The 14,772-nt window shown below is 36.3% G+C and overlaps 1 protein-coding gene across 24 annotated transcripts in view; it reads left to right on the top strand.

The window, feature by feature from the left end:
* The window catches only part of LOC135306542 (uncharacterized), a 37,698-nt gene extending 27,447 nt beyond the window's left edge, over positions 1 to 10,251 (top strand). For 12 of the 24 annotated variants that reach the window (XM_064430791.1, XM_064430764.1, XM_064430731.1 and 9 more), the window contains 3 exons: positions 7,469 to 7,516; positions 8,734 to 8,796; positions 8,952 to 10,251. In XM_064430791.1, coding sequence (XP_064286861.1) covers positions 7,469 to 7,516; positions 8,734 to 8,796; positions 8,952 to 9,305 — 465 coding nt within the window. In that variant the 3' untranslated portion in view covers positions 9,306 to 10,251. Of the gene's footprint in view, positions 1 to 7,468; positions 7,517 to 8,468; positions 8,797 to 8,951 lie in introns of all 24 variants that reach the window. The other 12 variants (XR_010367383.1, XR_010367387.1, XR_010367377.1 and 9 more) reach the window with 4 other exon arrangements.
* Positions 10,252 to 14,772: the final 4,521 nt, after the last annotated feature.

The raw sequence follows: 14,772 nt of genomic DNA, 5'->3' as shown, positions 1-14,772 counted from the left end.
CAAAGTTTACCATGGAACCTTCTTTCTCAGAGTTCTTTCAAATGCTAACCTTTCCTACCTATAAGCCAAAACATTTGTCCTACAGCCATCAGATGAAGATAGCAGCCTGATGAGGGTGATTGATTTGAAAGGTAATTTGAATGGAAGATGTTGTGTACATCCTCTTAGTGATGCCACAATGACAGCTCAGACAACCTTTCTGTGATATATCACCCAGGAAAACGGAAAAGAGTAAATTTAACAAGTGGCACTGCCTTCTTATCACATATTTTCTTTTCTTCTAATTTAGTAACTTCATTCTATATTGTGTCTAGTTATTTATAAATATCAAAGATAGTGAGCAGATGTCTTGTCTTACCTTTTATTTATGTCACACTTTCTGAAAGTGATGTATAAATCAGACAATTAACATCCACAAGCTAAATGAACTAAGAAAATAATTCTTAGAAATTATCAAAAAGTGAAGGCAAGGAAATCATGCCCTTCTTTCTGATCAAATGGAACCATCTGTTATCCCCTTTACAGGACCATTTATTTTCTTTTTCACTTCCTTTCCATATACACATATATTTAATTCCTCCGATATACTTAAAATCAACCATGCACTTTATGGCAATTCCTGGCAATTTTCTCCTTTACACTTCCATCATAATACCTGTAGAGGAAAAAATTGTCTGTGCTTATATCAAACACTGAATAGTTTAAATCATTATATAAACTTCAGCCATTTTACGGATTGAGGTTTTGCAAAAGTACAATGAATTATTTTTATAGAAAATGAAGTATTCACTTTAAAATTGATGGCATATATATCTTCTTCATATATTATCATCTTGCTCTAAAATTCTTTTCTGTTTTAGATCTTCTGTTCTGCATTTCATTTTCATATCTTACAGTTGAGATGCACACATGGACACTTCAGGAGGCTTAAAATCAAAATCAAATTCCTCTTTTCTTCAAAAGAAAATAAGTCTACATTTTAATCACAGACATTTTAGGAGAATACAGATTTCCTTCTTTTCCACCTTAGATAATTTTAGTGTGAAATCTTGGTTTTTACCCCTCTACATCTCACTTTTAAAAGTAATTTAGTAAAAGCTTATATGAATTTTGTGACATTTATTCATGGATTTTAGAAGAGAGAATGTGAGCAAGTGCACCATCTAATCGGCAAGAGCTGAAAACATTAAATTTCTGTAGGAGAAAAATGCATTCAGGCTTTTCTGCATGGATTACATTTACTTTGGTAGAGAAGTAAGTACCTGGAAACCCGACTTTCTTCCACAAACCCACACACATATGGACAAGCCTTTCATCTCCTTCTTCTGGAGAATATCAAGCAGAGGGAGCTAGATTTTGGGTCTTAATTGCAATTCAATATTTCTCAAGTCTGATGTATCTCACATGAAGCCCAGTGCTACACATTATAAACTCTTCTGGTGTATTAACCTAAGTATTTATTAGTCTGTTAGTCAGAAAACTAGTACGTGAGAGAGGATGATAAAGAAGTATTGTTAGAGGTGAACAAATAAACAGAAATAAGCTGGAAAATAATGAGACAGATCTTGCGTAAGTCAAAAAAATCTCATTGGTTCTTACAGTTACTTAGCTTGGAATCTGCTTGAAAGAGGGATCACACATTTTTTCCTGTTTACTCAGTGCCTGGTGTAACAGAAGTTCAGACAGTGATGACAGGTCACAAAGTCTACTGTAGAAATACAAAACATCCAATTTGCGTTACAAATGAGTGATATAATGGGTTAAAGAAACTGATCTTTGGTTTCAGCAAAATGTTAAGGACATTGTAATGGTGACCTATAGGTATTTACAAGGCAAAATCTTTTGGGAGTGTTTACAAAATACTCATATATAGAAGGGAACCAACTTAGTTTTGACAAAAATTTCTCTCACGAAATTATGGTTTTGGGAGTTCTTGAAGGTGGGTCCATAGGCAACATTTGCCATAGCTCATACTTAACAATGACAAGTCTGCCTCAATTAATATGTGTTTCCTAGAATATTGAATAAATGGTCTGTATACCAGACACGTGCCTGGTACTAGACTGAGTGTAGGTCTGGCTCGTTAAAGTTAAGGTCTAGTACCAATCAAGCATGTGATTTAAAGTGCTCCCAGCAGTGAGGATATCTGTGATTTCAGGGTACAATGACTATGTTCATTTCATTACTTGTAGTTCTTTATCTAGAGGCAGAGGAGGAAATTTAACTTCACAGGGAGACTTTTCCAAGAGTGAAGAAGGTATGGAAAAGGTGTTCATAGCAGCTTCAGGCAGTACCTTGAACAGTGGGGTTTATTCCCTATTAGAACTTTTTTTTTTGAGTGAAACAATGCTGAAGGAATATATTTGCTTTTAGACATACAAAGGAAACAGACATCTGAGAATTTTACTGGGTTTGTATTGCTGCTTTTGCTTTTGTTTTTTAAATTACTTAACAAGGTCTGTCATACCTCAGAAATTTAAACTCAGGTGAGCTTGTCTTAAAACTGTGGAAAACAGTTTTTGAAATATCTTAACATTGTTTTTAGGTATTTCCCCAAAGGCCTCAGCCTTCCTTTTGAATTGAGGTTTTACTGAGATGAAAAGAAATTCTCTCGCATTGATCCCCATAGGAAAGGCATTTGTCTTTGAACTCTATTTTTAGACGTGTTTTCACACATATTTGCACTTGGGGGGATATGGATAAATGTAGTTTTGTTTAAAATTAATATGTTTTTGTTTACTTTATAGGCAGGTAGAGTTCAGATTTTGTACATGAACTCAGCTAACATATACACCTCCTGAGAGTCAATGTTTCCTTTGAAGAATTTCTTTCTTACCTGCATGCTCCACCCTGCTGGGCTAAGTGTGGCAGATAGGGAAGAAAGTTTTCCGTACCTTATTATTACACCTCAGAGGTATCATTCAAAGTAAGGCTCCTGAAGTTGCTATGAGCTGTGCTAAATTCAATTTTTCATTCATTTTACATCTGTCAACCACTAACTTTGTAGAATGACCCTTGGACTTTTACAATGGGACAGTGTAAAAGGTTTTGACAAACTTCTATGAATCATCTTCATAGATTTAAGATTCAGTGTAAGTTTTTATCCAATTCTTCTGAAAGCTCATTAGCTGCATACCATATCTACTGTTTGAATTAAAAGGGCTATACCATTTTGTGACATGTTTCATACTGCTCTGATAGAAAAGTGAACCAGGCTATAAATTTTTAAGTTTTACTTGTTGAACAGCAGGACTGAACTTTCATACCTAAGACTTATCTGTAAAGAAAAGGCAAAGTTCATCATGTAAGATCTTAACATGCCAGGTACACCAGCAATTTCCTCAGTGGTATCCTTTTGCTTTGATTGGTCTTTCCCAGGGGGTAGTTACCTTCACGTGCACAGCCTACAGTTAGATTCCTCATAATTTTAGGATACATTTACATGGAAAACTTCTTTTGTAATGTGCTACAGGTGTGAATTCAATGCATCCTTTCTAGTCAGGAGTCATTTACCATGTCAGCAATATTAACACACTGTGAGATGAAAGTAATCAAAGAGATCCTTGCAGACTGTGAGATCCATGTGGAGGTCATCTACTGTGTGATTCAGATGCCTTTTACTGTATACAAATGAGCTTTCATAACACACAGGTTTCATACACTAACAGCAAGTATTTTTTTGTGGCCTCTGCTGTTAAGTTTATGTACACACAGAATCCCAGAGTTTTGTGATAAAGGCCAGAATGTGTAAATTAATCTAGGAAAATAGCTGCACTAAATCCTCGTTTTCACTGAAAAATTATTCTTCTCAGTAAAGGAAGGAGAGAGGAGATGATTTTTAGGACATCAAGCTCATTTCTCTCCACTGGTTACTTTATGGTAATTAAAATGCTTCCTTCTATTTCCAAATCATGTTCATGGCCCTAAAGTTCTTTGACTACAACTTCATTTAGGTTTATGTAATTCATCACTCTTTGTCTGTTTGGTAGTCTGTCTTCTGCTCATCCATTCTTCTGCTGCACCTATGGATAGCAGCAGTCCATTTTATATACTCTCTCCCCTTATTTTGTCAAGGCAAGAAGCCCCATTTCTTTAACTCTTCATCAGGTTGCTTTCCATCAGAATGATTTCCATTCTCCCAATTACTGTAGCAGTCTTCTGTATTTTATTGGTGTAATTAATCTTCAAAATGGAGAATTGGTATAATATATTGTATCCAGCTATAGCTTGTCTGATACATCAAAAGATTATATTTGTACAGAAAAAAAATCAATAGTTCAAATTTCAATTGCTATCCCATTTCTTCTTTGTCTGTCTCTGAGATAATCTGATTCTTTTTAGATTATATTCCATATGGCTTTTTTAATCATTTCATTTTCTCTTTTGTGTTAAAGCATTAATGTCAGTATGAAGATATTCTGTCCTAGGCCTGATTCCTGAACATCTAGCAGCTTCTTTCCAGTTTCTACAAATTACTATCTCTTCTTTCATTAAAGTACTTACTGCACATCAGAATAACAAGACGTCTCTCCTGTGCAGGATTGATTAAACATGTTTTTCAAGAATGTTTGTCAATATGCAAATTTAGGAGTGATAGTGTGTCACATTCAGCTCAGATGTGTCTCACTGTAGAGATGTAAAAGATATTCAATATCAATTCTCATTTTTATACTTTGTCTTACTGCAGAAACAAATTAATAAAAACCTGAATCACAAGTCTTCCCAACTGCCAGGATGGAAAACATAAAGAGGTAGTTCTGTAAATGTGCAATAGAAACTGAGGAAGTCAGTAGAGAAGCATCAGAAAGAGAAGTAAGGAGCAAGCTAGCCTTTGGGCTTCCACCAGAAAGAGACAGCTGGTGAGACAGAAGTGGATCATGTTTACTTACTGCAAACCATGAACCTAGCAGCTTCTTCAAAGATTTGTGCAGTCACCTGTTCTTTCAGGCTTGCCAGATGCACAGTCTTCACTGCTGGCATTTTTTGCCCCCTAACTATTTTGATTTAAGGTATCTTCCATTATTTCAAACTGTGTTTTTGATAAGCTATTTTCAGATTTTTTTCACCTTAATTTCTTCTACTCTTGAGCTCCTGAGTATTCTTGGCCCCCAAATTTTTCCCCTTCTTTCCACCTCTTACACTGCTGTTTTAGTTTATCTTGCAGCACGTATCCCATTCTGCTGCAGAGTAGCAACTGCCAGCTGAAGAATTCTAGCTGCAATATCAAGCTGTGCTCACAGTGGTACCAAAGGGCACAAAAATTGCCAGATCACTGAATCAATGAAATGGGTTGGGAAAGATCTCTGAGATCACTGAGTCTAACCAATGACCAGAGATCATCATATCAACTAAACCATGGCAATAATTGTCATGCCCAGCCTATCCTCAAACACTTCCAGGACGGTGACTCCAACACCTACCTGGGTAGTCCATTCCCATTTCTAATCACTTTTCCTTTGAAGAAATTCTTTGTGATGTCCAACCTAAATCTCCCATGGCACAGCTTAAGACTTTTTCCTCTCATCCAGTCTTGTTACCTGGGAGAAGAGACCAACCCTCACCTGGCTACACCCTCCTTTCAGGTCCTTGTAGGAAGTGATAATGTGCCCCTGTTGACCCTCCTCTACACAACCTCAGCTCCTTTAGCTGCTCGTCATTAGGCTTCACCAGCTTCATTGCCCTCCTCTAGACTCACTCCAGCACCTCAATATCCTTCCTGAACTGAGAGGCCCAGAAAGCAAGGTGTGGCCTCCCCAGCAGGCACAGTACTGAGGAATGTAGTACAGTGTAGTGTAGTACTGTATTGGTATCTCTATATCAAGGTATTCTCACAATTCACTCCAATCTGTGGAATTAAAGCTGCTGTAGGAACAACTGCACATTTTACTGGCATAAGGGTCCATGTGTTTGATTGCAGCGCATGCCAGACTGAATGCAGCCCTCAAACATTGTCACTGTGCATTAAAAAACTAATCAACTGACCATGCCTTTGGGATGCTATAGCAAGAAGAAACAATTAGTTAATCATGCTTGAAATTCATTTGATAAAAATGGAAAACTGAAACTACCCATTTACATCAAGAATATTTTAAAATATATGTGTATTTGGGAAAGTACTTCCTCTTGTATTTTGTAGTTATTGAACTAAGGTGTGAATGTATCTCTTGTACTGTTTACTAATTAATAAATAATCATCTGTTTGGTCTGATAGCAAAGCTACTTCTAATATGAAAGTTGAGAAGAGTCCACTCCACACACCAAAGCATTTGTGCTGTAGATCTTATCCGGAAAGCATGGCTGTAAATGTCATTGGGAAGGGCTGATGGGAAGGGGGAGCCTTAATGAAATGACCTCTTTTGTTTTGGTATTTACACCAAACACACCTGGATTTAAAGTAAACTAGGAGAAGATGTCCACATCGACTAGTGAATAATCATGCCAAATTAAAATAGTACTTTGAAATACAAATTTTTTGCATTTTGATTGATGCTCATAACTTCTGTAGAGATTTTTATTTGAGTAAATGAAGGACTAGGGAATCAAGCCAGAAGGAATTCTGTGGTTCATGTGAGCATTGAGGGGTTGTACACTACATTAAATATTCTTTTTTATTTTTGTTTTTTTAAAGCACTAAAACAAAAATAGATCAATAGGGTGGGAAATGCATTTTACAGGTGATGTGCACTGCACATACAGCTGTACAATTTTAATTCATCCATCAGTTGCTTATTCTATATAATGAAACCCTGCGAAAGTCTTAGATTATCAAAATAAGAAAAAACTTTTGTATAATATGAAAAGTAAATTTCAATCCACATTTTTCCCTGTGCATTTCTTGTAAATATTTCCAGTGGGGAATAAAAGAAGCATGCAGGATCCTGTCAGCACTGAGTGTTAACAATCACTCAAGAACTTAGTCTAACATTAACTGAAAACAAAACAAGACAAAACAAACCTAGATTGATGAGATACAGAGGACATTGACAGCTATGGACATGTCTCCTATGATCTTGGGTAGTTGTACAATACCAAAGTTAGAGGCATTTCTTTTGACTCCCTAGAGGATTAAGCATGTTCTTCCAAAGGTTTGCTTAAGATCTATTTAATAAGTTACATTTGATTTTTTTAAGGTGTAGAAAATCAAATATGGATTTAAAGAAATCCATATTCATACAGATGCCAATCAGTTAACTTCTGTCTCCATAAATCTGCATGGAAGATTTAAAATTATTCTCCAGGGAACTCCTTTTAAGTTAAATTCCATAGTCTCATATATGTGTTTTATGACAGCTTCACATAGGCCCAGTCACTCGGTCTTTGCACAAAAATTAATACAATCTCTACTTTGTGCACATTCTTTACTGTTTATTTTTATTTTTAAGTCAGATTGAATTTAATATATTAAAAACACTTTAATCATTTAGTTATAAGAATTCACTCAATAGAATTTTTTTCCTCTTTTTAATAGGACTTTCTGAACAGAGTTCTTTTGATCTCCTTGACTGCTTTCTATATCGTAAGTCTAATCCTATATTTAAACATTTTCCTACATTTCATCAAACACTCTGATTTAAATTTTCCTTAATCTAGCTACTCATATTAATCTACTCCTTCACTCCATATTGTACAGCATGTCATTTCTTTTTTAAAATAAATAAAAATAAAGGTGGCTAATGAAAATGACTACTACAACATATTTGAAAATACTCCACAATTTAGCATCACAAAAAGTGAACATTTAAGAATTCTAAATACCACCCTAATTAAAGGAACCTTCCTTTTAAATGTGCTTTTTTTCACATGCATAAGAGGCCTTATTCAAATGAAGGGGAAGACCTTTCACATACATGAGGCTATAATAGAGAGCTTAGCATAACTTCTACCTGATTTTCAATGCAAATGGCAGAGGAGAAGTTAGTGTGTTGATGCAGATTATGGTTTATCCTTCTCACACACCACAGAATTCTTCACGCTCTGGAAATATTTTGCTTATCAGTGAGAAGCAATGATCAACACCTCGCACCCCCAATCCCAGAGAGACTCAGAAAGTGAGATCATCAATATTCAGATACAGTCAGATTCTCACGGTTCCAGACTATTAATTTGCTCCTAAACTGAAGGTTTACTGTACAATTCGCAGTATAAACATTTTACTGCTACATATCAAATATCAAACAGAGTGATTAAAAGGCAATTTAACAATGTTAGGTTGCTGAGAAGCGGCAGACAATTGGCATTTAAATGCATTATATGCAGGGAGACTGCTCCTTTTACTCTTCATTGAAAAAATTCAATATTGTAATTTTCATTTGTTTGAAAAGCAGAGTGTAGAAAGAGATTTCTATGCCTGATATGGCAACTATTCTCAAATTAAACTTAACAAGTGCATATATTCTTTACAACCCTTTAGTCAGTTCCTGTATTTACTTTCTACAAAAGCTTGAAGTCACTGCTCATGTCCCATACAGGTTCTCCTTTCTGAGGGAACAGGCGCTATTTATGACATGACAGAGGAAAGAAATGAACCAAGCACCACAGCCCAGAACCCAATTAATTGGTGCTCACACTAATTTGGAGGAGCAGTGCTACAGTTGAAGAGGGGAGGTACATGTTTGGTGTGCTGTTTTCATGAGGCTTTCTGACCATCTGGCTGGACTCCTGTAGCTCTAGCCTTTCTTTAAAAGAAGTGAGAAAGAAATCAAACAAACAAACAAAATCCTCTTCACTCTACAGGACAACAATTTGCCCCTTTCTGTTGATGTCAATTTTCTCTCGAAAAGCGTGGTGGGTTTTGAGGTGGGTCTTTGCTTAGGATGTCACAGTGATGACATTGCCATTATTACCATTTATTCAAGTATTTCTACCCCTGAGGGAAAAGTCTTAAGAAATTAATAATGGAAATAATTCTGCAATAGATTTCTAACATGTTTCTGTTGCATCTTTGTGTGTAGTGGTGGGCTGATATAAGGGATAATTACCAAGTATTAATAAACCTAAGAAACCTGGACATCTTCTACAACTGCGACCAAGCCCTGCGACCAAGATCTTCCAGCTGGATAGCAAATCCTTTTTCAAGCTGTCACAGAAGACAAAGCTGGGTCTTGGAAATAACTAGAGAAGAAGAAGACACCATTTTTCCCAGCTCCTCCACAATGAAAAAGCAGATGTTTTGTTTTCAAAATAAAATAAAAATATTGGAAATAAAATATTCCAAGAGCTTCCGTACTTTTATCAAAACATGGAATTTGAAATTGTTCAAAGCAGGGGTCTATGTGTTCGGTTTGAAAAGCAGAGATTTTGTTTAGTCAGTAATTTAAATGAGGAGAAACTTGTTTAGTCAACAGTTTTCAAGGTGGCTATGTTTCTGGTATTCCAAAGGCTGTCTGAGAAGGGGCCCAAGAGTTCTAACTTGCAATTTGGTATATTCAGTAAAGGTCATGGAGACTGTGTTTTGTGTAACAGAGGTGTGAAGAAGTCAATTAATGTATTTTTGCATCTCAGGTGCAGCAGACACATGGTCTAAAGAGTCATGAAATGGTGTCCAGGAAAATATTGACAGGGTGTGTTGACTTTTCCCCTCCATATGCCTAAACCTAACACTGTGGTGGTTTCCTCTAAATAGAAACCTTGCTGCTGTGCTTTCTGTCTGTGAACTGCAGTGATACTGGATTGCTGTCCTCCCATGTAATGCCACTTTATTCCCTAGCACCTTTTGGAAGTTAGAGGTGGCTTCAGTTCACTGCAATCTCCTTGGTGAAAAATTTCGTTTTGCTGTAATCCAAGTGCCTTGATGCCTCTGGATTTCCAGCCACCATTGAAAGTTTGTTGCTTTTTTTCCTATTTGTCCTGCTACCTCTGAGGCTGCTGAGAGGAAAATTGTGCCAGTGATGAGCTCTTTTGACAATCCCGCTCTGGGTAACCTGTAATGTCAACAAGGTGTTTGTGGTGTGTCCTCACAATGTTTTTATATGGTTCTGGAAGAACAATCTTCTTAAGACCTAAAGGTTCTTCCAAACAAACTGAAAATATTTTACCCACACAGCTGAAGAATGCAATTTTTCTGGGAAATGTCTTGCTAATACAGCATACCTATAAAATGTTCAGTGGTTTTTCATGATGGTTAATTTTATTTGCACTGCCATATTTAACAATGTAAAAACACATCTGAAGTAGCAGATCTATCTTCTATTTTATGTCTTACCATTGATAACTTTAATATAACTTCATAAATTTCCTAAATGCTAGATGAAGGTTGGGATAGGATGAAAATAAACTAAGTGAAAGACAGCACTGAAGATGACTTTTGATTGATTTAACTATCCAGAGAAACAGTTCTGGATATCAGAGAAGCAATGTTTGGATCAGCTAATTGGATTAGATTTTTAAATGATTCCATGTATATTAAAACTGACAATAGCTCTTAAAAATCATTATTTATGCCCTTCTATAAATTCTTAGAAATGCATTGCAAAATACTCATGTTATGTCAAGTAATAGGGCAACATGGCTAAGATCAAAGTCTCTGCAGATTTCTCCCAAGAGAGAGAGGAGCAGAATATGTCCTTTTAATTTTGCAACTTTCTTTATATGCAGTGGGCTTGTTTGTCAAAGAAATGTTATCACTGCTTCATGAATGACCAAGCAAGCACTTAAAATAAGTGCTAAAATATTTCTATCCCAAATCATTAAGACAAGGTGCAAAGAGTCTTTAAAATGAACCATGTTTTAAAGACAGCTAGGAGGGTTTTCAATGAGTATTAAAAATGTTGCACAAACCCAGGACTCAAACAATCATCCCCATTCTTTTCCCCGCTTGCAAATGTAATTGATTCTTTTTAGGAGACCTTTGAACTCTTCAGCTGGTATACTGGCCCACTAGCTACAATGGAAATTATTTTACAATATTCTTTTTCCAAACAGAAGAAAATATAAAAGAAAAAATAAAAGACACAATTAGAAATTTAAAATTTCATTATTTTTCACATGGTGAAAGGAAGGATTATGATCAACACAGGGAAATAGAACATAAAAGACCTGAGGATTTATAAATGTGTTCCTGAGATAAGACTGTAAGAGTACAGTACTTAAGCTTCCCATTCAGTGGATGGAAGTTAGATACCTGTGAAAATCAATCTTTAAAACTCAGCCAAAACCAAAACAAAACAGTTGCCTCACTTAACCCCAATGATTTTGCAGAGGTTGAGCAGCTGGTTGTGGGTTTCAAGCTAGTTTCTTCATTTATGACTAAAGGCCTGAATCCTGCCCTCAGGTCATATATACAATGACCATCTATTAAAACATGCAAGGATAGCCCTAGGCACCAGTCTGCAAGACCATTTTTATAGATAGAGCACTTGAGTTCCTATCTATGACATCTTCATGCATTCACAAGCACTCCAGAAAAATGCTTTCAGTGAGGTAAGATTTAGACTACACAAATGCTATTTCAATCCTTGCTTTCCACTTCTCTAGAAGTCATAGAACCATAGAATACCCTGAAGGGACCCATAAAGATCATAAAAATTCAGGTCATGCACAAGCTATCCCAAGAATCACACCATGTGCCTGAGAGCATTGTCCAAAAACTTCTTGAACCTTGCCTGGTTGCCTCCTATGACCGCTTCCCTGGGGGCCTCCTTCCAGTGCCCAACCAGGTGAAGTTGGGATGTGAAACATTGTTGTGCTTTATATATGCAATATCATTCCATAACTGTCAGCCACAGTGATCATTGTATCCTACTTAAAAGAAGTACCAGTATAATACAGATTATTATCAGTATAATACAGCCATAGGACAGTAGACATATTAGTATAATATAGCCATAGGACGGTAGAACCTATTCACTGACTCTGGGTTTAATTTTTTTTTCAGGAACTTCCTCAAATCCACATACGGTTTTTAGTGTAGCATTCTACATTTGGATTTTCAATTTAGCTGAAGGATCTATAAAAACTTGTGTTGCTCCAAAACTCCCAGCTGACTACAGAGAAAAGTCAGCCCAGGAGTATCAATTATCCTTGTCAACTATAATTTACACTTTCTAAAATACCTGGCAGATCTATTCTTTCCAGATGCTGTAATAGGAATAACGTATGCAGTAAGCTGAAAAATTCATCGTAATAATATTGTTCTTCAGTAATATTGTTCATTCTGATTGAATGCCAAAAAGATTTAGATGTTACACAGAAAAATCTGTTTGAATACCATTTGTAGAGTGCCTCATAGTCAAACAAAGCCAAGAACAGAGAAAAAAAAAAAAAGGAGGTCAAAGAGATGGAGCTCTGAATAGCTGAAATAATTCTGAAATTGCCATTGTTTTTATCACCCTATCATAGCTCTTACTTGTATGTTTTTCTATATCAGTCTGTTATTGTTTGTTCTTAGCAGGAGGATATGATTTCTACCACTCCAGCTGACATGGTTTCAGCATTGTTTTACAGAGACATGGCTTAAAGTATCCTGAATTTCTCTTGACATTTTCTTGCCCATGTCCTGATCAGACATGTTCTGGACAAGCCTCTGAGAAGTAAAGGAACTTTAACCACAGGGTATGTAGCTGGGAGTAGATTTTGCTAATGACTCCTGTAGATTTATTACTAACAAGGCAGATGTATCAGCAAGACTGAGTGATTCCTTGGCCATGGAATTTAGCTCTTGTTACTAACATATGGAGTGCCAAATTTTAAGTTGGAAATAGTATGTTCCTAGCCCCCATGGTCTAGAAAACCAATTTCAAATCTGTGGTGTTTTCAATTTTGTTAACAAGAAGAACATTATTTTGTAAATTATAATAATAGTGGTAATATTTTCTGCCTACCTGACTCTCCATGCTGCTGCTTCCTATCTCATTTTTCCCACAAGAGGGAGTGAAATTTTATTACATAGATGGTGTTTCCAGCACTTCTGGTCCAAGAGTAGGACAATAGTAGATAAGGAGGCTGACAAGTGACTATGGAAGTACTTGAGATAAATGGCATATGAGAAGACAGCTGCAGGAAAATTTAAAAATATATAAAATAAAAAAATATATAATATAAAAAATGAAAAAAAAATAGTGAGTGAGTAGGATGCTAGAGACAGGTTCAGAGATAGTTTTCTTTAGCAGTATTTTAGGTCCTAAAACTTTCCTACAGTCCAAGAAATCCAAAATAATCCCTCTTTTACTATGTAAATAATCAAGTATTTCGTATAAATTACAAGTATTCAAGTCCAAGCCATCACTCTATACATACTTAAAAAGGGAATGAGGAATGAAATTGTAAGCTGATTAGGTGATGGATTAACCTTTTCATGATATTGAGGCACACTTACCATTGCGTATGCAGTGTGCTGACCATTAAAATGGTGGTCATGGGCATCATGATGTTCACATGCTATAAAGTTTTAGGTCTTCACATGGAACAAAGCAGCCCTGGATCAAAAGAATTAGAAATATTGTACCTTTTCCCACTCTTAGACAGCTTAATCTTAATTAATTATTACAGCTGCAGTGTTTGGCACCAATGCCTACTCTTAGGCCCATTGAAGTCAATAAACTCTTCAAGGCCAAAGAGTACCTCACAACAAATCTTTTTCCAGGACTGGGGCCTGGAATTGTTTTGAAGCACAGCAGCTGTGTGAACATTATAATTAGGGCATGTCCTCATTCTGTAGTCAAATTCAAACAAAGATATATCCTCCTCTTGACTGGGCCTGTTCCTGCAGGTGAGTGCGCCAACTTCAAATCATTTGTCAAGTACGGCAAGACACACACTCGCAGCTTTGGCTCACTTTGGACACCTCACTAATGTTACAATCAGATTCATGCTAAGTGACCTGTAGTTAATGAACAGACCTAAGTGACCTGTAGTTAATGGACAGAGGTAATTGTTTTCTAGGGGTGATTCAAAGCAGCAGATCTGGACATGTTAAATGCAATGTTATGTTAAACTGGTCAGATTTGATACATCTTGGCAAGGCTATCTAACCTCAAGCAAGACAAAGATTCAGGAAAACAGTTTGAGAAGGTGGGAAGGGGCAACTATCTCTGAGAATTATATTGATTCATAGTGAAGATTTAAAATTAAGTTACTAAGAAAAGCTAGAAAATAGTGAAATTTGATTTGGAAAAAATTGAATTAACCACACAAAATGAAAAAAAGAGAAAAATTTCAAAAATATTAGAGAAGAGGCTACATTTAAGTTTATAGGTTTGTTTTTAAAATCTTCAGAGACAAATAATTACACATAAGATTTTTCAGGAAGAAGAAGGGGAAATAGAAAGAATCATGAACAGCAATCCTGGAACTAAAGAAAGAAAAGATGTAAATCTATTTTTCAAACAAATTTAGGGAATGCTGGATGCAACTGAAAGATAGTGGGCCTTCTAACTGAGTATCATGTGGAAACAGAGGACTTACTGCTGAAAAATCTTACTGCAAACATTCATGTACATCCATACTTCAAGCATGAATCAAGTCAGATCAGGGTATGTCATGAGCATGAAGCACTAGGAAGCTGATGGGAGATCATTAGAGTACTGAATGCCCTGATTTCTAGACATGAATGGAGATGGTGAAGTTTGCAGAGCCTGGCTGGTAGCTTATACCTCTGTTAGAAAGTAGGGCTTGGGCTCCAGTCCCTGCTCACCTAACACATCACAACCCTGGAGGCCCAGTCCAGCCTACAAGAACCTCCTATCCTCTCTAATACATCTTTATGGAAACAGGGGTAGCTGTTCCCGCAGGCAAGCAGAAGGACTGCACAGTTTCTTTAGCCTGGTAGGTTTTCAG

The sequence above is a fragment of the Passer domesticus genome, chromosome 1, assembly GCF_036417665.1.
Source record: "Passer domesticus isolate bPasDom1 chromosome 1, bPasDom1.hap1, whole genome shotgun sequence".
NCBI classification, from domain to species: domain Eukaryota; kingdom Metazoa; phylum Chordata; class Aves; order Passeriformes; family Passeridae; genus Passer; species Passer domesticus.
Note: the sequence above shows the minus strand (reverse complement) of the source record. Positions and strands in the feature narration are given on the sequence as shown.